The 25290-nt window shown below is 40.1% G+C and overlaps 1 protein-coding gene across 1 annotated transcript in view; it reads left to right on the top strand.

Annotated features, from left to right (window-relative positions):
• Positions 1-4644: 4644 nt before the first annotated feature.
• Positions 4645-25290, top strand: part of CDK19 (cyclin dependent kinase 19) — a 118159-nt gene continuing 97513 nt past the window's right edge. Inside the window, 6 exon segments of the mRNA XM_063389812.1 lie at positions 4645-4797; positions 4799-5108; positions 5689-5742; positions 5745-5850; positions 5853-5907; positions 24054-24129. Coding sequence (XP_063245882.1) covers positions 4652-4797; positions 4799-5108; positions 5689-5742; positions 5745-5850; positions 5853-5907; positions 24054-24129 — 747 coding nt within the window. The 5' untranslated portion in view covers positions 4645-4651.

Genomic DNA, 25290 nt, shown 5'->3' with positions numbered 1-25290 from the left:
ACATTATTATTTCACATAAAAAAACTATTTTACTTTGCTGTCTCCTACTGTTCTTTAGTTGCTGAATTCTGAATTATCTTGATTTTGTCAAGTAAGTGTTCATACTTGCTGGTCTGTAAAGAGAAGGTAGGGAATAGCTTTTGCAAGCGTTCTCTTAACATGGAGTAAAGCAGTACAGACTATTCTGGGATCGGGTTCTTGGATTATGCTCAAGAAAAGCAGCACAAGGTTTCTGGTTTAGTACTATTTGGATTGTAGTACTATAAAAATGAATGTAAAAACCCCAACAAAACAGAGCTAGTCAAATAATTATATCATGAGTGCAGAAATCAGCACTCTCTTCTTCCTAGCATGCTCTCTAGATTTACTGTAAAATGATGATAGAGTCCCTTAGTGATGTACTTTGTTTTTTAAACCAATATAATAAGGTTAATGCTTTTACTACAGGAGTTTAGAAGTTAATTGACATAAAAGATTCCAAAATTCAGCGTTTTACTGGGAATCATAATGTATGACCTTACAGCCAATTGGGGACTTCCTAATCTATCCCTATTAGAAATCCTCTGGTATGCTACCTCACTTTCATTAGGCTCTTCACACTCACACTAACATGTTTAAAAATCCCAAGTATATCTCTACACATTCTGGAATAGGTCTGTTAGTTTTTCTCTGCTTATGTAGAGATGATAATACAGTACATATGAGACCTCTATTCATCCTAAGGTTTCTCTGCTTGCATCCCTTGGAATTCTGAGAGCCATCCTTTCACACTGAAGTGAAGCACCAATGGCTTTAAGTGTGACAGACAGAAGTCAACACTAAGTGCATATGTTTATTAATATCCCACTCAAGATCTACTGGAAAAAAATGCTATCTTGATCTCTAAGAATCAAAAATTTCCCATTAGATTAACAAGTAAAGGCTTAGAAAGAGAGCGAGTTAAGAAAAAGTGCTGCTACTTCCAAATGTGGCCCAGAAAAATAAAAATCCCACCACCTATCTTTTTTTTGGTCTCACTAACAAATGAAGAATTTTAAGAAATTGCCTATGGAATTATATTAGATGGAAAGAAAATAAGAGTGTATTTTAAGTGCAAGTGAATCTACAAAGAAGAACAATGTTCTACATGTATCACTTTCTTGACATCAATGTGTTAAAAACCAAATTTTTCTTTTTTACATTAAAAATTCATGTCTTATCTGTGTTGGGGAATTGTTTAGAGATCTGCTGAAGATACTCAAATTCTCAGCTTTCAGTCTTGCTTGATATATCTTTCACCTCCAGTGAAACTTAACCACAGTGACTTGAGATTTGGAAGAAATAGTGATTCTAATGAGTGACAACATGGCATCTTCATTTAGGCTGGCAGGCTGAAAAAAGTCCTGGCTGCAATCCGCAAGCCCAGAATTTCCTGTTTTCTTTGCTAGGGCTACTCAAACTTTATTCATCAGCTCAATTAAAAATGTTATAGTAATTTCTCTTCTGACCAGAAATGAATAATACAACTGGTAAAACACTTCAGAAGAAAACATGAATGCTTTTAAATATGTGTTACTGGTATCACAACTGTTCTACTAACTTGGAAGAGCAATTGAAATGTCATAGTATTTTTCTGTCTCTTTCTCTCAAACAATTTGCTGTGGCTGCTCTGTAAATGGCTGCCTGCTGCTGCTTCTCCTCTGGGAACCACCTGGACAGGAGATGCCAGGCAGATTTTTTCCAGCAGGTCTGACAGCCTGTGCCCATACAAACAGTTTTTTCCACCTTTATGAACTTGAAACAGAATCCTGCCGTATACTCCAGTCTCAAGAAGAAACAAATGTGCTCGTTTCCATCTTTTAACCATGAATCAATACAACTTTTGCACAAATGAGACAGTAGCCTCATTCTCCCCAGTCTCCGAGCTGGCCTGTGCTTGAAGCTGTTTAATTGGTTCTATGCTTTTAATGGCTTTTGTGTGGCCAACATACGGGTTCAGAAAGTAGAAGTAGGGCTGTGTCATGAGAGAAGGAATCAGGGCACAGATCACGTTCAGTGTTTTTCACAACCAGCTTTGTACCAGTCCGGCTTTCACTGGCAGGGCTCACGAGGGGAATGAGAAGAGCATGGCTTGATTAGTCCAGCAAAATCAAGGCTGTGTGGGGATGAGACTGCTGTCTATAAATATTTTTGGCAGGGGTGCACACAGGAGAGCGGGAAAGGCTACTTCAGGACAGCATTTGCATGGAAAGCAAAGATGAACGTGGAACTGGTCACAAGGAAATGTAGGTTTGACATTTTCAAAAGGCTTCCAGCTGTTAGAGAGGTTTCTGTCGGACAGCCTCCCAGTAGCAGCAGCGAGGGCCAAAAAATTTACTGGCAAAGCACAATTAATTTACAGAAGAAAGGATAAAATGGCTGCTTGTAACACTAGGGAGCTGTGTACAGTAGAGGGTGGAGGGGAAATTATGCTGCCTTGCCTTCCAAGTACCATGATACCATAATGGGGGTGCTCTTAGCCCTTTCTCACCAGCACTGTGGACTTAAAATGAATTATAATAAAAGACAGTCTTGTCAGTACATTGTAAAATTGAAAGGACAAAAACAAATGCATCAGTGGTGAAAATGGGCAATAATGGCTATTTTTCTTGGTCAAAGAGGACAGTGGGAACTACTTGAAGAGTTTATTATTACTAACAGCAAGGTAGTTTGTATTCTTATTGACGTTAAAACTGGAAGAATAAATCTGCCAGTAAATTAATCTTCTATAGATAAGTTTTTTTATGTCTTTGCCCCTTTCTTAGTGTTGATTTTGATTACTAGGTGACCAAAGATGTGAACACTTTGCAAAATTTAAATGGTTAGCTCTAATTTTAGTAAACGTCTTTAATGCTGACACTGAAAGATCGATGGTGTTCTTCCTCATGTTCAAGAAAATTGCCAGCTCATGATCAAGCCTTGCTCAGAAAGATCCACATCTGCAACTGCAAAGCAAAGCACTTGCAGTTCTCTGGAAAATATTACTTTGGTAAAGGAGTGATGAAGTTTTCTGGGAATTTCAGTTGCTAGCTACCTGTCCCAAGGGAGATTCTGAATCATCTATTGCCTTCTGGAAGAACTAATCACCTCAAAATGGTTACACTCCTGCCTTTCCCGAGAAACAAACTTCTGGCTATGACCTCATGACTTAGCTATGCACTAGTAATCATATATAGCACTGTACCTTATCGTGCAGTTGACACATCCCTGTGCTTTGTCAGCAATGACAGCTTCTCATCAGCTCCTCCACCCCTCCCATCCAGCATGTGGAAAAAAACTTTCCATTGTGGTAAGTAATGCTGGCAGAGCAGTGATGAACTGAGATTGTTTCTGTATATAGAGAGATGCCATTTTTTCTTTCCTCTCCTCTAATTTAATTCTGCTTCATTCACTTGCTGCTGGCAGGAGTAATCGAAGGTAGAATACACAAGGTGGGGATTGTCCCTTGCTTCTAGAGTGGGATGTAACCTGCAGGTTGTACAAGGTCACGTCAAGGTTGATCTTACATTCCCTACAACTCCCTGAAAGGAAGCTGTAGGGGCAGGTCAGCCTCTCCTCCCAGACAGCAATCCTCCTCTCAAGGATGAGAGGAGATCCTCTCAAGCTGCACCACGGGAGGTTTGTGTTGGACATTAGGAAGAATTTCTTTACAGACAGGGGCATAAGACATCGGAATGGACTGCTCGGAGGGGTGGTGGAGTCACCATCTCTGGAGATATTTAGGTAAAGAATGGCACTTAGTGCCATGGTCTATAGTTGACATGGTGTGACATGGTGGTGTTTGGTCACAGACTGGGTTCAATCGCAGAAGCCTTTTCCAGCCTACTTGATTCCGTGATTCCGTGTGACTCTTCATATATTGTTACCTCTGCATGGCACTTCCATAACGCAAGTAAGTTTGCAGTGACCCTTTTCACAAAAAAAAAAAAAAAAAAAAAAAAAAAAAAAAAAAAAAAAAAAAAAAAAAAAAATTGAGAAACCAAAACATTACGAGGCCTGAATGCTTTTGTGATTTCAAAGTACTCTGATAAAATCTGAACCCCAAAGCAGCACCACGTTTGTCTAAAAATCTCTCTGCTCGGGTCTCAAGGCACACAGCCGTTTTAGGGCAACGGCTCATAAAGTCGCAGCAATACGCCTGGGCAGTATCTGAGCGCAGACACAGTATGCGTCCCTGTATTTCTGTAAGTGATCGGTTTATTTAGCAGCATCTGACTGCAGGAAACCTCCAACAATTCCCGTTCCCAACATGGACCCGCAGCGCCACAGCTCTGACACCAGCCTGCCCCGGCCTGGCCCCGCCCCGCCCGCTGCACGGCGGGGCAGCACTGACCAATCACAGGGCAGCGTCCCGCAGGGAGGCGGGGCCGTACCGTGAATGGCAGCTAGCGAGATAAACAAGTCGCTGCACTGTCCGGCGCCCCTCAGCATGGGGTGTGTGTCTGCCGTCCATTCCTCTATTCCTCCCTGCCTCGCTCCCTGCCAGCCAGAGGCGCCGCGTCCGGCCGAGCTCGCCGCTGCCGCCTCTGCGCGCAATGTGAAGAGTCAGCAAGTTCCCAGCGGCCGCTGAAACCCTCCGGTGTCTCCGGGGAGGGCAGTGCGCCGACGCCGCCCGGCCGGAGCGACCCGGGGCATGCCGGGAGTTGTAGTTCTGCCGCTACGGAGTCCCGCCTGCGGCGGCGGGGCCGGCTCCCGCAGCCGCACTACGACTCCCGGCACCCCGCGCGCCGCGCCGCGAGGAGCCCAGTTGAAGCGGGTGGCGGCGGCGGAGCGCGCCCCCTCCCCCCCGCCGAAAAGCCCCAAACCAAAACAAAAACAAACCGCCCCCCCCGTCCCCCTCGCCCGCCGCCCCCGCCGAGCCCCGGACATGGCGGCGCCGGGAGGGGGCTCCGCCAGTTGTGGGTGCTGATCCGGCCCCCGCGTCCCCCTGTCCGCCCGTCCCTCCCCGCCCATGGGCGAGACATGGACTACGAGTTCAAGTCAAAGCTGGCGGCCGAGCGCGAGCGGGTGGAGGACCTGTTCGAGTACGAGGGATGCAAGGTGGGCAGAGGCACCTACGGGCACGTCTACAAGGCCCGCCGCAAGGACGGGTAAGGGCCGCGCCGGGAACCCCCTTCCAACCCGCCCCCCCGCACCAGCGCCCTCCCCTCCTTCCTCCCCCTCCTTCCCTCCCTCCCTCCTCGGAAAGTTTCTGGCAGCGCGGGGGCCGGAGCGCGGAGCCCGCCCGGGTATCCCCCGCCCCGCGCCGGGAGCGGGCCCCGGTGACCCGGCCCCGCGGATCGGTGCTGCTCGGAGTCACGGAATCAATTAGGCTGGAAAAAACCTCTGAGATCATCGAGTCCACCCTATGACCGAACATCACTATGTTCAGCTAGACCATGGCACTAAGTGCCACATCCAGTCTTTCCTTAAACACCTCCAGGGACGGTGACTCCACCAGCTCCCTGGGCAGCCCATTCCAATGTCTAATCACCCTTTATGTAAGTAGTCCTATCTAATGTCCAGCCTAAAGCTCGACCCGCTCTGCCCCGCTGTCCCCCCCATCCCTGGCGGTGCGGTGTCAGCAGGCTGTGCTCTGGCGTCGCCTTTGCTTTGCACGCCGTGTTTCAGGTCGTCACTTTCGTCTTTTGTGTGACCTCGTTCGTACTTTGACGTTCCGATTACTCGTAGGGGATTGTGAAGCGAGGAGCACCTGGCTCCCGACGGCCTCTCCCCGGCTGCTCTCTCCGGAGCGGCCCGGGAAGCTCCCGGGGCTTGTGTTGGTCCCTGGTGTGTACCCAGCTGCAGGTACCCCGCTGGTCCCAGTGCCAGGCACGCTTGGCTTGATGGCCTGTCTGGGATGCTTCTCGCAGCCAGAGCTGGCAGCTTCTGTCCAGGACCTACACACACGTGTGTGTCCATCAGTTTCCCATGAGAGACTGGGATGCAAGTGCCTGTCCCCAAACACCTGGCTGCTGGCTTGATGCAGAGTGGTCCTTTAGGCATTAAGTCCCTGTATGTTGGCTAAGCAAGGTTTTGTCTTTTCTCTGGGGAAAAGACAGCTGGCACCGTGGGATAGGTATTCCATGGATGCCATTTTCATGGTACTGTGGTTAAGAGAGCAATGGGGTGTTGGGGTTGCAACTTGGGATTGCTTGGCTGGCGTGCAGTTGTTGAAGGGGAGCAGTCCTTGCCTGAGCAAGGCTCTCATGCAGGTATGGGTTCCAAACAGAATCCTTTGCTTTCAGAAGAGCCATTGAACACTTTTTCACTGTGATGTGTGCCTGGTGTACAAACACAGGCTGTGTTTGCAGAATGTTCTAAGCATACTGTAAGGTTGGATAAAATATACCTGCGAATTAGAGGTGATTCCTTTCTATCAGAATTCTAAAGGGTATAGCCTTCCATTATAGCCAACTGAAACAGAAGAGACTGAATGGGAAAATGACAACCTTTAAATAACATTTTGGAAGTGGTTAAGGGAATGCTGCTGCTTTAGATTAGTAGAGAAGTCTAGGGATTCTTCTGTAGGAGTAAATGGCATTCATGTGTGTCCTGAGAATTTAAACTCTGAATTAGGAGGTTGTAGTATAAAAGTGATTAATAACTGAAAAGTAGACACTAATTCCAGTGAAGGATTAAATACTTGGAAATGAACTCTGATTCTGACAAGCTCGCTCTATAACCTTAGGAATACTAGAGCACAGCTGACCTGAAATATCAAAGCTTTTCCAGGTATTACAGCTGCCACTGAGCTCTTCCAGTATTTTTGAGTTAAGTGTTCATGGTTGCTTTTTATCCAAAGTATTAATTTTTATTTATATATATATATATAAATATATGTAAGACATACATATATATATGTAAGACATGGGTTATATGAAAGTAAGCAGTAGTAAAACCACCAAAAATGCTAGTTAAGTGTTTGTTGCTGTTCTTTGATATAGTAAGCCTAAAATTGCTGCTTGTTACAGCATAAAAAAAGGCAAAGCTTTGGGTTTATTGTTTTATGAAGGAAAGAAAGAAATTTGATGTAAGTTAAAACCAGACTTTTTTTTATTTCCATCATCTGCAATGAAAAGCCATCACAGGAATTACATTGCTGCTACAAAACACTATAAAGGACATGTCTTCAAAATCCCTACAGTAATAGCAGTATGACAAATGCAAACAAGTAGTAAAGCAAAAGTAAATATGATAAAAAGATAGCTAATGTGTCAGAGCTGAGGATAATCAAAGGAAGACCTTGAGCAGTAAGAAAACTAACTGGTAAAAGGAAGTGCAAAGTTTCAGTGCTGTCAGATAGACTGACATATAATATAACATGACAGAAATTCAACTGTACTATATACTCAGAGGCTTTACTTAATGAAGCTTGGAAAGTGGCTTATTTTTTCTCTTTTTTCTTGGTCTTTATTTTATGACATTGGTGAGTTCGTTTTTAATTGCTTTTGTGTAACTTGAGATCCCTGGGTGAAAGTAAGATATGAACAATTTAGGAAAAAAATATAGAAAACAGCTAAAACCATTAATATGAGATGATTTCCTTATGTAAACACCTAGCTAAAGTATATCTGCAGGTTGGAGGACATTTAGCATTAGTTCAAGGAATCCCTAATGAAAGAAATTAGCAAAAGAAATCTAGCAGTGGTGTATATTTATTGTGTGCTGATCACTGGGGGCTTTTGAGCCTCCCGTAAAGGAATTCTTCAGCTGATTGCAGAGACTGTTTCAGTTTTTCCAATTTGCAAGGCATTCCTGTATAAAAGAGAGATTCTGGCTTCTTGCTTCATAGTCAATTTACAGTCTCAGGAGGCTGAGGGCAATAAGAACTTTGTAGCTCTACAGAAATTCCACTGAGAACTTGTCACTTCATGTTTCAAAAAGTTGGCATATGAATTTTATGAAATAGTAAAATGTGTTTATATGGAGCTTGGCAAGCTGTTCGATAAAATGCTTGTAAAACAAGTGGTTGTGTTACTTAGATCTTCGTGAATGGCTTGTGCATGAAAGCATTTTTTTTGACAAAGTAACAGCTTAGTTTGGCTTTTTCAGCCTAAAGTAGAAGATCATTTGGGCATGTTTCTAGTGAGCTGACTGGTTTCTATGAAAGTTAAAAGATTTTTTCTTTTTTTAAGTAGACAGATTTGAACAATGTTGGTGTTTTGAATGCATGGCATCATTACGTTTTTAAAGATTTTGAGCAGCTGCAGCTTCTATTTAGTTCAGTAGTGTTTGTGCGGTCTGAAGTCTGGAAGTACCTGCTTGTGTTATACATTCAGCTAAATTAGGCGCCTGGGTTTACAGAACTTTCATTAATATCTCTGTAGTCCAGAAAGTGTAGAAAATAGGTATTTATATAAGTGTCCAATTCTTTATTTCATGTACACTAAAACCGGACCAGTGACTTTGATGGGGGAAATTGTGATATAAGCCTTATGATTGCAATTCAGTCGTCAGTGTTAGATTTTTAGCTCTTTATGTAGCTGGAAAATCTGTTACAGGGGTTTTGGTTTGTTTGTTTGTTTGTGTACTTCTTCAAAGCATCATGTTGACTTTTGCTGAGTGTTTTTTTGGATACATTCACATCTGTCTGGTACAGCAAAGACTGCAACTTTTCCAGTCATGGTTAGGAAAATGTAGTTTTGTTTCACACCTTACCTCTCCTCATTATGTTCCTTGCCACTTCTTTGGTCACATTTTAAGCTACAATGTTGTGCTTAGTTGTTTCACTTCTTGTATCTCCTCCTTATATGAGAGGTGAGTTTTAGGATGAGTAAGGTTTGGAAATTCCATTTGTTGTGTATGCCTGAGTTATTTTCCTTTACTTTTTCAAAATGATCAATCTTTGAGTCCAGGCAACTACAGAGTATTTCTGTTCCTTCACCAGGATGTCAGTCTACCTGCAGGTGGATGTTTGCATGAGTCAGCAAGCTGAAAAGATACCACTGCTGGTTAGTCAGGAGCGCAAGGAATAGTGGGATACTGGAATCAAGTAGAAAATAGGCCAGTCTGTTCTTCATTCTGTAGCAGCAACAGCAGATGCAACACTTGCAAAAGCTGTATCTTCATGTGAATAAACCCTTTCTATTTATTGCTTCTTCTGCTTACCTGTAAATGAGCAATTGAGGTGGCTGCTTTTTCTCAGTCTAGGGCTATTTTATTTTTTATTCAACTCGCTATCTGTGTTTGGGCAGCAATGGTTATTATAAACATTACCTATATAGTTACTTGGAAAGCAAAAAACCCTTCTAATTTTAGTTTAATCTGTAGGTTTCAGGACACCTTTCCAAAAGCAAGTATGTGCTTTTTAATCTTGTTACTGAAGGAATGACAGAAATACGAAGTGATCAACTTTCAAGATGATGGCAGTAGAAGGGCCAGGATTTGTGCCTGGGCAGCTCCCAGGCTCACTGCCAGCTCAGTGGCTGGCGCTGCCCTGGCAGACCCTCCTGCCAGGCTGTCCTTTGGCAAGTCTAAAAGGTTTGGCACTGCCCCGTACTTAGAGTGCATCAGCTGAACCAAGTGTGTAGATTTATATGCTACTGTAGTAGTATGCTTTTGTAACTTGCCAGATTACTTGATTGTTACTGTACCTGTGACTTTTAAAAAGAGGGTTGGTATAAAACGGGTTTCACCTTAGTTGCCAAATATGGAATTCCCTTTTGAGAACTGAGGTTCTCAAAACAGTGATGCAAATCCAGAAAGATCACTGTGGAATACAGGCACAGGAAGGGGAAGATAAATGAAATATTCTTTTCCTCTTCTTTCTGCTATTTTTCAGTACTGTAAGCTTCTAAGTGAAGAGGAGAGTCTGTTTTCCTCCTTGGACTGATACTGGTGTGCAGAATCATTAATGTAAGCTTCTTCACTCACAGCATCCAAATCGACATAAGAGTTGAGTGCCCCCTTCCTGGCAGTGTTCAAGGCCAGGTTGGATGGTGTTCTGAGCAGCCTGGTCTAATGAAGGGTTTCCCTGCACATGGCAGAAGGGTGGAACTAGATGATATTTAAAATTCCTTCCAGCCCAAACCATTCTATGGTTCTATGAAAGGTAGGACATGGGGAGAGAAAGAAAGATGAAGTATATAGCCGAGGCAAGTATATAATCTTAATACAGGAATGCTGCTTGTGCTTGTGGCCATGTAAACTTTCATTTGTTTTAGTTTTTTTATTTGATAAATATTTTTTGTTTGAAGCAGAAGTGGAAAAATATTGATTAAGAGAGAGAAAAAAAATTATCTGCTATGAAGCATGGCTCCATTGGAAAAACAGAATTTCTCCTGGGGCAACTTGATTTATTTGGTATTTCTGCTAATATTGTTACATCATTCAGCTCTGGTCAAGGTGGTGGCTCAGGTCACTGTGGTGGTAGAGAACTTAAAGTGTGGAAGAGGTAAAGGTAGTCTGCTTGATCTCTTAAATCAGTATTTGTATAGCAATTAATTTGTCTACTGTTCTCCTCATATTCTTACTTTGTAAAACTTTAAGTTATATAGCAGGAGTTTGTTAGGAGAGGAAACTTGCACTTAAGTTAGCTAAATGCTGCAAATGAACAACGTTGGTGGCAAAATGACAGGGGAGTGAGTACGTGTGTACTGCAGTTGCATTTAATCTTAAAAGAGAGGCAGCTCACTGATGTGGCAAGAATTATACTCTCTTGAATGTGAAACTGGAATATTATTTACCAATGCGAGTTCTTACTTGTAAGACATTTGAGAGTCTGTAATAATTTATACCTTTACATTTTCTTACTTCCTCTGTTTGACATTGCCTTGAACGTAAGTAATTTGAGTGTTGTGCTGTAGTTGCTCTTTACTAATATAAACCTGTAACAGGCTGAATCACAGAATTATTGACCGAAGTCAGAACACAATGCATTAAATCCTAAACAATTACTTCTCTCTGCAGGAAAATCTCTTATTAGTTATGGTATCTGAAAACCTGTGATTCACTTTCCACTTTCATATTTTTTTCTTTTCCTAATGAAACTTCTTATCTTGGGGTAGGTAGAATGGCTGAAGGTGTTTATGCCTTGTAAAATCTCTCAAGAGCAAAGAAAACCTAAATACTAGACTTACCTGCAAATCTGAAAATACCTCTTAACCACTGAATGCTCTCAATATGTGTGAGAAAGAGCAGCAGAACTAAACCAAACCTGTCTAACTAGTTGCCTGCGATGTATTCTAATAGAAAAGTGCTCATCTAGGAAGGGATATTTAGTAATTCATATCTGTGCCTTAATGAGAGCTGCTGTTGCAACTATACGGTGGCTTTGCTTCCTGCCCAAGAGGATAGTGCAAGTGGTGATGAGTAATTTTTAGTGCTTCCCACAGACTCTTGCATATGGTTTCTCCCATGACTGTTTTGTCATTTCTTCTGTTACTCTCCCTGAAACGAAGTGCAGAAATGAGCTGTGAAGTGCATCATCACCTTTCAGAAAGCAAATAGCTGAGTTCTGTCTGCTACTGTGGCAAGCACAAAGGTGATGTGGTGGCAGTAGGAGCTTGAGGAAGAAAGGGAGTCAGTAAGATGTAGAAGGGGTTGTGTTTGAGAGAAACAGATGAGTTTTTCCCAAGCTTGCAAAGAAAGAATTGTACATAAATTAGCCCATAAGATGCAAAGGAGAAACTTTCAAAGTTTAGTTGTGTGGTTTTTTTTGTTGGTTTCTTTTTTTTTTTTTTTTTTTTTAAGAAATGAAGAGGGCAAGAAGGTTAGAAGGTTCCTGTTACTGAGTGAGGGAGTTAAGAATTTTCCAGTAGAGCTTCAGGAAAAGGAAGTAAGAGGTTGAAGGGGAAGAACAGTTTCTTTTCTGCCCCTCATCTGGTAATAGGGTGCAAAGCAAGATAGACAATGGACTAGGTCAGAAGCTAACTACTTCTCTTGCAAACTGCTTGTCATAGCAATTTAATATGTTGTGTTTCTGGGTCATCCAATCTACTATGTTACTTTGTGGGTAGACATGTAGAGATGTTTTTCATAAATTTATTTTCAACATGAGTATTTTGACATCACGTATGATTTAAAAAGAAACCAAAAAATCAGCAAAAACCCCAAAGCCCGAGAAATTGCTGGTTCATAATGCTGCAGATGTGTTTGTACAAGTAACCAGAATTTCTGTGGAATATCCTAGTGAAATTGCACTAGATGTTTACCAGTAACATTGAATTTTCACCTATGTTTTGAAAATACCTACTGAAATGCTCTTTGCCTCTTCTGCAGCCCAAAACAAGCTCATGATTTACATACATTTGGATCAGAAGGTGCCTTTGTCCTCTGTTTGTAGTAACTGAGTTCTGTGTTGTGAAGTGACTCTGCTTGTGTGTGGTGGCTGCTGCTTTATGTTCGGTCCAGGAGGAGTTAGGGTCTGTGGATGTGATGGGAAGGGATTGTAGCAGCAGTGACAGGCAGCTCTTACATTCTGCTTCCAAAGATGTCATTCTTTGAGCTCCTTTCCTGGCATTTGAGAACTAACATACACTGCAGGCTTTTTTTTTAACTGATTGTTTGGGTTTTTTTTTAACTGAAACAAAGTGTTAGAATTTAAAAAAGATTTATTTGTTTCAATAACAGTGCATTTGCTTGAAGGAATACTGAAACTGGTCCAGGACAACTGCATTTAGAATAAATTGGCTAACTCAATATGTGACTTCAGGAAATGAAGGGCAGTTTTTACTTGTGTAGCAAATACAATAAGTTTATTGTTTTGACTTGACTTGAGTTTCATGTTTTCTAAATAATATAGGTTTATAAAAGACCTCCCAACTCTGGTAGCTTAGTTGATATGGTTTGCTTGACTATAAGTTAGATGACTGACAGATAACAATGCTAGTTGTGATGACATTAGAAAACATTATACCTCTGGTGAAATTCACTATCTCAACAGATTTTCAAGAAGAAAAAAGTGCAAAAATATTTTAAACCAAAATTTGTTGTTTACAAACTCCAGGGGAAGTCTTTAACTCAACTGAAACTTGACCACCATATCTGAATTTTTTATTGACTTTTTTTTAGACTTTTCTGTGGGAGTACAATCCTTTCATTTACTGGTGGGAGCTTGAGAGACTTTATGAAATACTAGTGTATCTAATAAGACTGGAGGGAAGAAATGTTGTGGAGATATTGTCAACTGACCTTTACAAAATGGGTGGCTGTAAGTGTGGGTTGGATTCTTTGGTTAGTATGTTGAGATTAGGGTTTTTAATCTTTTATTATTTATTTATTTTTACTTTATTGGAAAGCAGAACTGACTTTTCTGGTTGTGAGAAAGATTGAAGAAACTGAGAATACTGAAAAAGGGGATCCCTGAAGGGCATTATTCATGTTCGTGTTAGCTTCTGTCTTTTCTAGGCTTAGCAATCCTTAAAACAGTATTTTCAATGAGGCCACTGTAGAAGTGCTTGTTTCTCCCTCAGTTGTCATTTGTTTTCTACAAAATTCATGATCCTAATATTCTACAGTTGTTTGTCTTTAGATGAAGCCACACTGAAGATAGGATTTCCAATAGGCAGAACAATGGCCACAGCTTCCTGTGTATGCTGGGAGTGTCAGATTGCTCAGTTAAGTATCAGAGCTAAATAAAAGATATAGATATAAAATGGGGACAGTCTGGGACAGTGTGACTTTAAACATGTGTTCCCATAAAATGGGCCTTGTGTGCAGTATGATTATGTTTTGTTCACTCTGTGCTGACTTAAGTAGAAAATGCTATTGATTTCTTTTTGCAGTCAAGTGAAAATAAGAGTTATAGGCAATTGACTTAGAGGCAGAAGCTAAATGTGCTGGAATGGAAACTGCACCTGGAGGTATGCTTCACTATTTTGGAGCAATGTATCTGCTTTCCTCATGCATTAGTTGAGAAGAATCAATCCTTTTCGTGTGGCCAGGTTTTCTGACTCTTTTGTCCCTCCTTTGTTTTGCTGTCTTTGGTAGAGCACTTGGAAGCATTCACACAGGTAATGCTGGGATTCGGCTCTGGCTGTGATTGTCCTTAAGTTTCCCACCTCATAGGTAGTGTTGTGGGGCCTGAGAGCCTGAGGAGATACCAGGGCCACTCATGCATGACATTTTTAGCAGCGTGTCTGGCTCTGAAGTTGGTTGTTTTGAGAGAGATACTTATAGGTAATGAATTCTGCAGATTCAGAAGTGTTCAGAGAAGATTCTCACCTGTGTTAGTAATGAATTACCATGGATTCACGCTAAGATTTAGCACCTTGCGCATTCAAAAATGCTGTGTTTGTTGCTTGTGTTAATTATTGTCAGTGCGGCTGAGAGTGGGTGTCAGCTCATGTCTTTGAATGTGTCTGTTGCTGAAACAGAGTTTCTGTATCAGTTGTCTTGTTCTCAAGGGCTCTGTAGATTTCAAAGTTAGCTTATGTTCATATCTTTTGATTAAAACCAGTCATTGTGCTGGATAACCAGTTGTCCCTTTGCCCAGTTCTTTCATGCTTCAAATGAGAAACAAAGGTGGACAAATTGCCAAATTTAACTTGACCTTCAGAACAACCAAAAGACTTGTCATGAGTAGAACACCATTTATTCTACTTTTAGTGTCACTTCATTGATGGGGGAAAAACAGCATGGAACTTCATCAAGTGATGTTCTTAAACCTCAGATTGTGACAGTAGCCTGTGTTCTGACTATGGGACATGAAGTTCTAAAATTCAAAGGAAGCAGAATGCCCCTCCCTTTCCCCAGGAACAGATATGATAGCTGACTAAAGACCGTGTTTGTTTTTGTGAAGTAGCAAGGTTGTCTTAGTGGCTGGAATTAAGAACCTATCTTCAAGAAATTTTCGTCCCCTGACACTGAAGTGAGGAAAAAAAGTGGAGATGCTCCATTTTAAAAAAATCATCAAAAATTATGATTTTTTACATTGCACACTTAATTAAATTAGACCTTTTGGTGACTTTATGGAGTTTCCAGTTCTTCTACTTTATTGTGAGGGTGTTGTTTCAACTTTGCAACTTTTCAACTGTAAGAAATGTGCCCTGTCTCACTGCCCTACTCTGCCTGTATGGAATTTGGGTCTTGCTTCTTATTAATGATCTGGGTGCAGCTTTAGTACCTAAAGGCTAATTTACCACCTAAGAATTACAGCCATGTTATGTTAAGCAAGCTTTCATGTAGGTCTGGCTTTGAGAATTGATAATTTCACTGTAGGTGGTTTGAGTTAAAAAGTCTGAAGGAAAAGAACAGAAAATCTGTAATAAATCTCTGGTAAATTTTGGGTTTTCATGTGCTTTAGAGGAAGCACTTGATTATGTCATGAGTCAGAAAAGGAAAACTGAGTTTCTGCAGCTTTTAGGCCATTGCCCTTCTGTTAGGTTTTACATTGAGTCAATAGTTCTGCTTGTTCTGCTCTAGGCGAACCTAATGCATTATAGGGATTTAGAAAAAAATCTGCACCTGGTATTTCAAACATGTTCTTGCTAAAAAAGATCCCAAAGAAGTGCAGGCTTCCTACTATTTGGTGATTTGATAGTAATGTCCCACCTGTCAAAGCTGCAATATTTAGCCAGATTTAGCACTACATAGAAAGAGCTGTGATGCACATTAAGCTGGACTGTGTAGTTACAGTACGGCTTTAGGACTTAAAAAATTCCAAAACCAGACAGCTCATTTCTTCACACTTATAGTGAGTTGCAAGCATTCTTCTGAAGTGATTTTATAAGCAAATGGCAGATTCTTTTTTTGATGTAGTCTTAGGATCCTGTTTCTATGACCTTGGTATGTAACTCACTGACAAATAAAAAATTGTTTCTTTATTTCAGCGGTAGTTTTCTCCTTGCTGCTGCTGCTCCTTGTTTTAAAGTAGCAAATCCTCACTTGTGGTATCCTTTCCGGCAGGGAGGTATTTCCTAAATCTAATCATTATCTATAATCAAGCCTGTCTGTAAAGAAATAAAATCAGGTGCGGCTCTCTCCTCTGCCTAAATATAGCAAATACTGAAAGAAGCTACCTGGAGCAGCAGAATAATTTTACAGCCTTCAGGGTTTAATGTGAACACTTTAGTTTTTACCCTTACGAACAGGCTGTCAAGTCTCTTACCCCAATCTGCTATGAGTGTACTTGTATGAAATTCACAGTTCTCAGTTGCTTCAGATACTTAGGAATCAGTCTAATTTTAGCAATGGCAGCAACCCTGTAGCTGTTCAAAGTCTTTGAATTTTCATCAATAAATTTGGAGTGAGGGTGGCAGTGACTGAAGTTGTGCTCTCTTTCCTTCCAAATACAAAGTTTTATTAATACAGTGTAAAGGCTAAATTTTAATAGATTAGGGTTAGTAAGATTTCCAGTATTGGTATTCCAGAATACCAATACCTGGTATTATGCAGGTCTTACTGTCTGTGATGTGAAATAATCCAAAATTCTTGATAACAGTTAGAAGGTATCTATGCTACAAAGATTTTCTTTTAGATTTCTGAATTAGAAACTACTGGAATAAAGAGAAGAGCATATGGTTAAGTTATGTGTAATGGTGCTGGAATACTTTTAGTCTCCTCACATTGATATTGATATTGAGAGACCTCTACTCCCAACTCCCAGTTTAGTGAAATCACAGCTGGGAAAAGGCTTCTTTTTTTTAATGACAGAAAACCTTCTCAGTGCTCAGATAGACTTTTTTTCCTTTTAATCAGCTATCCCCTCATGCATGAAGAACACATAATTTACGTTAGGTGAAGTTTCTGAGGGATTTATAGGTGTTCAGCATCTTCGGTGAGGCTCTGTGGAAGCAGGCAATGTCAAGGGCATTGTGTTTAATGACAAGTAGCTTAACATCACTTTAAGAACTTGCCTTGTTCTTTAACATGCACATTTCCCTGAGTTCATAAACTAGTTTACAGAGGAGTAAACAAGGGGAAGGATAGCTGTATCCCTGGTGTGATTTAGAGATACATTTCAGGCTGTTCTACAGATTATAAAGCAAAATCTGTTTCAATTTCTCATGGGGTGCTGTGATAATACAGTGTCTATTAATAATATGATGCAGTTGGTACTTTTAATATGAATTCTTTTAGTCTGACAGGAACATGGCTGATTTTCCAGCAGGCAAAGCTGTGTGTAATGGTTCTTCTGCCTATTTCTCACAATGTATGTGATGAAAGTCAGATATCTTTTAAAAAAGCCTAATTGTGGTAATCAGTAGCTCTGTATTTGAATGTCTCTGCCAATTTATAGTAGACTTAAGCTTAGAATGCTAATTTCAATAAAAAGAATATTCTATTTTCTTAAAAGGTTTTTTTTTAACCAACCAACTAAGAAAAAAATTAATTATTTAAAAAGTCATAGATTGCGTTATGATTTCCAAGTTAGCCATTTATGCCGCCTGACATTGGCAAGTCTGTGAAATTATTGCAAAATGGAGTAGTAAACCATAGAGCATTCAGGAATTTGGTATTGTTGCATTTTGGGAAGAGTAACATCCAAAAGGACACACAAACTTCTGCCTTTTGGATGTGTCCTTAGGTTGTTCTAAAGGGTTTCATGGGTAGACTTTAAGTCATGGAGGTGGAAGAAGATAGTGAAAAGTGCTGCCTCCTTGTGTTATTTTGTGTATATATTGAGCTATCTGGTGTTTGGAGTGAGACCTAGTGGAGTTCAATAGGTATCATCAGGCAGTGGCACCAATGAACTCAGAGGCATTTAAGGCCCTTTTTAAAAACTGAGATTGTAAGGACTTGAGAAAGAAAAAAAAGAGGCAGAAATGCAATATTTACTGTAGCATCTTGTCTCCATTCCAAAAAGTGGTTTCCTTTTGTTTGCCTGGATCAGCCTCAGACATTTTATTTTTGCTCTAGTTCTTTTTAATACTGTATAGTAGAGACTGTTCTGTTTGATGTAAGTTTTTTGCGTTGTCCCCACTCCTCAAGTTTACTTGTAGATGTTTCAGATAAGATACAAGCTCAGCTTTTAAAGATTGACTAGTTACTGCCTGATGGGGAGGTTGGTTTACCACCCTGCTCTTGTCCACAAAAATTGGATTTCTTACCCAGTGGGCAACAACCTGATAACTACACACTCGAGAGAGGCATTGATTATTTTATTTCAGAGTTCTGCAAGCCTGGGTGCCCAGTGGAATTCCACAAATCAAGTACAGCAACTATCAAAACCTTTTGCTATTTATACATGTCAGCAAACAAAGGAATTGGTGTTCATTGGCTACATGTTACATTATCCTTATATTAATTAGTGTTCTGTCTTGTATTGGTTAATGATTCTCTCACTTCTCATGCTGACCAGTCCCGTGGTGTTTCTCTTCTTTTGGGCTGATGGATTTTTGGGTCAATGATCTGTGAGTCGGTGGTCGGGATCTCCCCCTGCAGAGTCACCTTTTACCCAGTCAGAGCTGATTCAGCACAGTTGCTGGGTAAGGTTTATTAGTTTCTTCTTTATCGTGGGGATTCTGCCCAATGTCCTTGTGGCCCATAAATTCTGCATTCTTTGTGTCTGCTGTCAGTGGTAAATCCTTCTCCCCAACTCTGTTAACCTCCCTCTAGGTGTGAGATCACTGAAACCTGTCAGGCCCTAAGGCTTAACAAGACAATTCCACCAACCAGTGATTTGTCTTTTTAACCCCTGGACATCACTTAGAGCTTGTGGGCTGCTGTCTGACTAGATCTTTCACAGACTAGATCTCTCTTCTTGTTGATTAGACTTGAAAGTATACAAAGATCAAACATTAAAGAACATCCATTCTTGAGAAAATTTTACATATTCCACATTTTGTAACACTGCCACTAAGAGGGAGGCCCAGGTCCAGGTGACATACATGTCTGCTCTTTCTATATGAGAAGTCCTTTCCTGTGACTGACACATGTGATGTTCTGTTTGCAATATCAAGGAAGTTCCCACCAAATCTCTGGGGGATGCGTCAGCACAGAGGCCAGCTGTGCAGTCCACAGACATTACTGAAACTTTTCACAGTAGCAGCATGAGGTAAACTCCTCATTGATGGTGGTAGTTTCATCCATTCTTTTCAAGTCCAAAACCAGCCAGTTGTAGTGAACTTGTCTGGGTCTGGGTTGTTGGAACAGTTTTAGCTGCTGCCTGTGAAGGTGAGGAAAGACAAACCTTTTAAAGGGCTGATGTGGTCAGGGATTTCTTTTGAAATTTCTGCTAACCATACTTACTGTTTTACATTTAGAGTTTCTTATGTAGGTCTCAAAATGAACTAATGCAAGTGCATTGAAATACAACATGTATACTGCTGGCTAGAAATAAATAAGGATCAATCTGTAGATTCACAGCCTCTGTCATTTGTGACTGGTTGTCATGTGGATAAAAATGAGCTGGCTGAGCTGCTGGCTGGATAAGGCTTGATACATTTGGAGGATAGCAGTAAAAGAAAATTACTTTCCTAGTCCGGTAAAGAGTATGGCACCCTAGAAACACCATGTGTAGATTTTCTGATCTAGTAATCCTTTTGGCTTACTGACTGTTTCTATATCCGTAAAAACACCAAAGCACAAGAACTCACTACTTTTTGGAAAGGATTATATCCCATTTTCCAGTCAGTCATAGACTTCTTTTCTGGTACTGTTACCTTTGTAAATGGCTATGACCATGTGCTAAGTACAGGATTAAATCCATGAGCAGCTTGCCTAGGCTAACCAGTGCTGAGCATGATCCATTCAGTGGCTTAGCTGCCGTGTTCCAGATGAGGTTTTCAGTTAGCTCCTAGTTGTACTTCAGTGTCGTGGCTTTGCCTTTTCTCAGAGAGGGAAAGATTTGCAACTCTGTGATCGCCCGCTGAGTGATTAACTTGATGCTGTCTGGCAGCAATTAAACAAAGTGATCAGAATGTAACCAAATACCTGTATGGACGTTCTGTTCCAGGCAGTACTGTGAAGGACACTGGAATTCCATAGTGTTCCCAGGCTTTCTCCTACAAAGTCACAAATACTTAAATTCCATTACTGTTGTTGCAGGGGTGAATTGCCTTTTTCCCAGCTAAGACTTGAAATGGCTTTATGGTGCACTTTTTTTTTTTTTGCTTAAGAAAATGTGCACTTTAATTATTATTTATTTATGGTATTGTGCACTTAATTTAAGGCAGCTATTATTAGTATGCTGTAATGATAATATCTGTGTTAACTGATGTGATAGTCACAGTTCTAGCTTCAGAGTGATTGCAGTCTTTCAAGCCAGTTCCTTCATGTGGATAATTAATTCTGAAGTTGGGATGTATGTTAAATTATCTGTGAATTCAAGAGAGACCATCACTGAAAGTCTTCAAATTTGCATAGTAGGGATAAAACAATTGTTTGAACCATGCACTATTTTCAAATCCTCCAATTTTTCTTATGGTCTTGGGCAAGTTGTTTCTAGTTTTCCATTAACTTGTTTGTAAAGTACTTTCTCATATGATGGGGGGTCTCTGAAGTACAATTGCTATCGTTAAGACACTTCAGCTCCTTTGAAATGTTGTAATTATTATAAATCTTCTAAACGATACTTATTTTTAAAGTGAATTTGGTACTTTGTTCTTTCCAAAGCATTTGGAAAATGGAAACTGAAAGTGTTACCCAGAAGTAGTAATCATATTTTCATTTTCTGGATTGAATATTGCAGCTGGATAGCAACCAATGAGTACAATTTTTGGGGCAAGAGGACAGAGTTCTCCATTGCACAGTACAAATTAGAATATTGCCATTAACTTTAAGGATTGCAGCATGGGATATTTATTGGTGAGGGAGAACAACTTGAAGACCAAGTTTTTATAGTGGAGGAATGTTCTCAATACTTTCTAGCATGCCTGAGGACCTTCGTGTTTGGGTGCTGCCTATGGCAGTCTGAAATACCAGTTGGGAAGTTTTCAGGAGGGCAGTATCTCATATTGGCAGTGTCATTTTGGTAAAAAGTTAGTCCCTCTTAGAATAGCATGAATGTAATACTTCTGAAACCAGAAGCAATGCTGATTTTAACCTTTAACCCCTAGTTTTGGACAAGGGAGCTTGAAGCATAGAGAAGCCTTGTAATGGTGTGATGTGGTGATTGTTTTATCAGGCAAATTCTTCTGCATCAGTTTTGAGAAGCATTAATAAAAATTGTTAACTCACAGCTTCATAAAGTATGGTTTCCCTTCGAGTTCTGCTTTGCTATGTGTTTTGCTCAGATTAGTGAACACATTGCCACCATTAGCCTGAGGTGGCCGTTTGATACAACTTGCTCGATTAAACCTTGATCTGCGCCACTTGCTTCCTGCCCTCAGACAAACTCGCTTACAGCTGGAGGTTAAGACCTTCAAGTTAGTTGACCTGTTCATGAGACAGTGTTTCTGTGGATCAGATAAAAATGGTTGTGGGCAAAGACTTTGCTTTCTGCTTGGCTATCCTTGGTATGGGTGCATTTTGCCTCCTACTGGAGCTGTGTGGTTTGTGGTTATTTGGATTTGGTGTTGATTTGATCATGCTTGCTTTGCTCCAGTAAAAAATGTACTTATATAGAATCTGTCAGGAAAGGATTTATAGAAACTTTCCTGCTGTGTAATTCTGTAGAATTTCTTGAAATGTGTTCAGAGTTCACTGGAGTTTTTCTGAAATGAGACATAAGTACTTCCCCCTGTGTCAAGTGTTTAGTGAGAGCATTGGTCTTTAGGGAGTTGAACAGTGTGCTTACCTATCACACACACCATTTGGTATTATTTATTGAGGTCTTACAAGTGGGGAAATAGCTAATAAAGTACCCATGTGTTCTTTTCTTTGGCTGCTTCACTGAATAACTAGAATTGTGTGTTTCATCAGATTGCACTTGCTCTTGGAGTTTCAAATATGTTTCTTTCTTTTTCAAATTATCTTGAATGACAAATATTATTGGCTAAAATATCACTTGGTGGACATCTTTTGAAAGTGCTTTAAGTAGCTCTTGTGTTTTCATAATAGGGACAGTTAACTTTGGAGAAGTATTCATATAGATTTGTGTTTCTGCCAAAGCAAGTAATTAGTATTTAGAGGAGGCTGTGTTTATGATTCCAAAGCTGTTGGTAAAAAAAAAAAAATACAAAAAAATTTGTCAGGTTGAGAGTACAACCTCTTTGGAGTTCTTTACCCATGCCACCCATTTATTATAGATAAGCATTTAATTATCCCTATTTTTGCAATTTTTTTTTACAAAACCCAGTGTTTTAGAACTATCTGGGTTGTAGCTCAGTAAGACTGCCTACTTTTTCCACATGCTGCAATACCTTCGGTTGTTGGATTGGTTGGGGGTTTTTTAAATGTTTTTCAGACTTTCTCATTTGTATCCTGAAGTGCTGCATGGAGTGGCTGTCTGTCAAGTGCTGACAGCTCGCCATGACCTTCAGCGGTGCTGCCGAAGGCTGTGTGTGCCAAGTGTCATGCCTGGTCTCTGCCGTGACCTTCACTCTGTGAAGGTCTGAGTAACTGGATGCAATGCTTCGCATGTACAACTAGTTCAAGGGTGGCCATATCAGTGTGGACCTGGGCCTGCTTCAGTAGATGTGCCAAAAGAAGGATGTGATGTAGTGCAGTAGGGACTGCATTGCTTTGTGATTCCAGCTGATAGTTGTGCACGGGATTGTTTGTGCTGCATAGTTTAAACATGACCATAGTTTAAATGCATTGATCAATGTTGTATGTCCAGAGTTGATTTTGGTTCTGCAGACAATATAATTTTGTCTTCACAGTCTCTGTAAGCGACTTGAGTTAATGGAGTCAATACTTGCGGTGTATGGAAGTCCTCTGCATAGATAGCAAGACCTTGCATAAAAGGGGATGGGCATTTATTAATTACTGTTTAAAATTTGGACTAATTAATGAAATCAGAAGCAATTCCTGTGAGATAAGGTGTGATCTTATTACCTGTGAAGTTACACGTTTTCATGTGTAGTTAAAAAATATCTGCAATTTTTCTTGTTAAAAACTTGTTTCAAAAATTGTAGCTCAGTGTTAACTGTAGGCATGAACTGAGGGTTTAGCTGCTGCTGAAAATTACTGACAATAATGCTTGCCTGTGTTACTTAAAATATGTATAGGCGGCTATTTCAAGTTGTCATCTTGTCCCCACATTTTTCCACTCAGTCACTTCTCATCCCACAAATTTTGGAGGGAGAGAGTCTGGCAGAAGATGGGAAACAGGCTGAAGCTGGCAGGACACAGGCTTGAAGTGCAAAGCCAGAGAGGCTGAAGAAAGTGCTTCCAATTTCTGTGTGGCAAAACAAAATGGTTTGGGGCTGGAAGAAGGGCTAACTGAAAAGGTCTACCAGAAATGTCATGGGGAATTTGGATAAGGGCTTGGGGGTTGCTGAATTGTGACTGGTGAGTCTGCACAGGGGCCTCAACCCTGTGGGCATTGATGCCTACCAGCACCTGTCATTGAGAGCTGAATCCTGCAAAACTGTGTTGTAGGCTGGTTCTTTTATATCACGAAAGCGTCAAGATTCTACCTGTTCTCTTGGTGGTCCCTCTAAATCACTTCAACCTGTGCTTATTTAAAAGGATAGTACAGTGTTTGGGCTGAACATTTTCTCATATTCTGGCTTTGTACATCAGAGCACAGAGTTTCATATGCTGTGTAGGGATCTGTCAGTAGCCAGTGCTTATTATATAATTAGTTTAAAATAGCAGTATTTCAGAAATAAAAGTGGATTGAGAGTGGTTCATTAAATAATGAAAAAAGCTTGCCCTTCCCAGATATTTCTAGGAGATATTTTCTAGGAGAGTTTTCTAGGCATGGAATGTGACTGCAGTGTTTTCGCAGTAGTAGACAGTATCCTGGAATTTCAGAGAAAGTGTCCTCCAAAACTCTGTGTTTGCAGTTATCTGCAGATATTATGTCTGTTTGCAGACAGAAATGGATATAGGTTAACTAAGTTTTTTTTATTAAGAAGTTTTTGTTTGGGAACTGTAAGATCTTTGTTAAAAAAACCCCTTGCTTTTTGTATCAAAGTGTAATTTATGCATAAAAGCAGATTGGCTTTTCAGCATCTTCATCCAGACCAGTGTTTCACCATTATACTTATATTGATTGGTATAATGTAAGTCAGAGTTAAATATATTTTTCTTTCTCTCTTTTTTTTTTCATGTGTGCACAGAAAAGATGAAAAGGAGTATGCACTGAAGCAAATTGAAGGTACAGGGATATCCATGTCGGCCTGTAGAGAGATTGCAGTAAGTGTACATAAACAAAAGTAATTTTACTGACATTATTACTCAACAGGTATTTTATTTTCCTACCAATAAGTAACATAAAGATTATCCAAATGTTGTTCTTAAAGTATGCAAGCATGGAAGTTTATTCAGATCTGAGCCTTTTAAAAAAAGCTTTTAAAATCATAATTTTCTTTTAGTTCTTTTCAGATAATAGCAATGCCTCTTTCTGATATAATTTTGTTTCATCTTCTTTTCTGTGTTGAGAGGGAAATAATTATGAACTTTGAAATGAAGACTTACTTTAAAAAGGAAAGTTTTGAAAATTACTTGAAATAAAAAGGTTCTGAAAGATAACTACCATCTGAAGTCAACTTACTAATAATGCATTTTATTTTAGAATAATGGTAACTTGTTCTTTAGTATCTGAGAACAGTTTGTTCTCATTTTAATGTGTTTTGCCAAGTACAGAGAAGTTTCATAGCAAAACGAAAACCAGCTTTAATTATATTTTTATTATATGTGTCTTTTATTACACACCTATAATTACTTCAAATTTGGTAAAAATTAAGTGTTTGTAAATTAAGGTAGAATTTGATCTTTAAATGTTTTTTTTTGTGTCTGAAATTGTGCATTACTGACAAAATGCTGGATACTGAGTAAAATTTTGTAATGCAAGTATTTCTTGCATTGCAAAAGAAGTGCACTTGCTTGATTAAATATTTACCTTGTCTTAATGCTGTCTATGCAGTCAGCTGTTGAAATGTATCTTAGGATTGTGCCTAAAGCTTTTTATAATCTGGTAGTGTTACATGGAAATACAGCATTCAGATGTGCAATGCAATGTGAGGCATTAGAAACTCACAGTGTCCATGAACTGAACAAGCCACTGGGTTGTGTTTAGTGTAGTGTCCATGGTGACTCTGTGTGAGGAGACTTAGCAGATTACGCTGCTGTCCTTTTAAAGGGCTTTTCACTATAAGGTCAAGGTCACTAGTGGGTTTGAGAGGTGGCCACGTTGCTGTCAGTCGCTTTACACAGGATTTACCCAGTGACCTTTTTTTGCTAATATTTCTGCCTTTGGAGGAAATAGGAAATCCTCTTTTAACATCAGTACTAGGTTATATTCTTGGTACTACAAAGTCATTTTTGACAATATTGAGGGAATTTTGTTTCTTGGAT

The sequence above is a fragment of the Prinia subflava genome, chromosome 2, assembly GCF_021018805.1.
Source record: "Prinia subflava isolate CZ2003 ecotype Zambia chromosome 2, Cam_Psub_1.2, whole genome shotgun sequence".
Lineage (NCBI taxonomy): Eukaryota > Metazoa > Chordata > Aves > Passeriformes > Cisticolidae > Prinia > Prinia subflava.
Note: the sequence above shows the minus strand (reverse complement) of the source record. Positions and strands in the feature narration are given on the sequence as shown.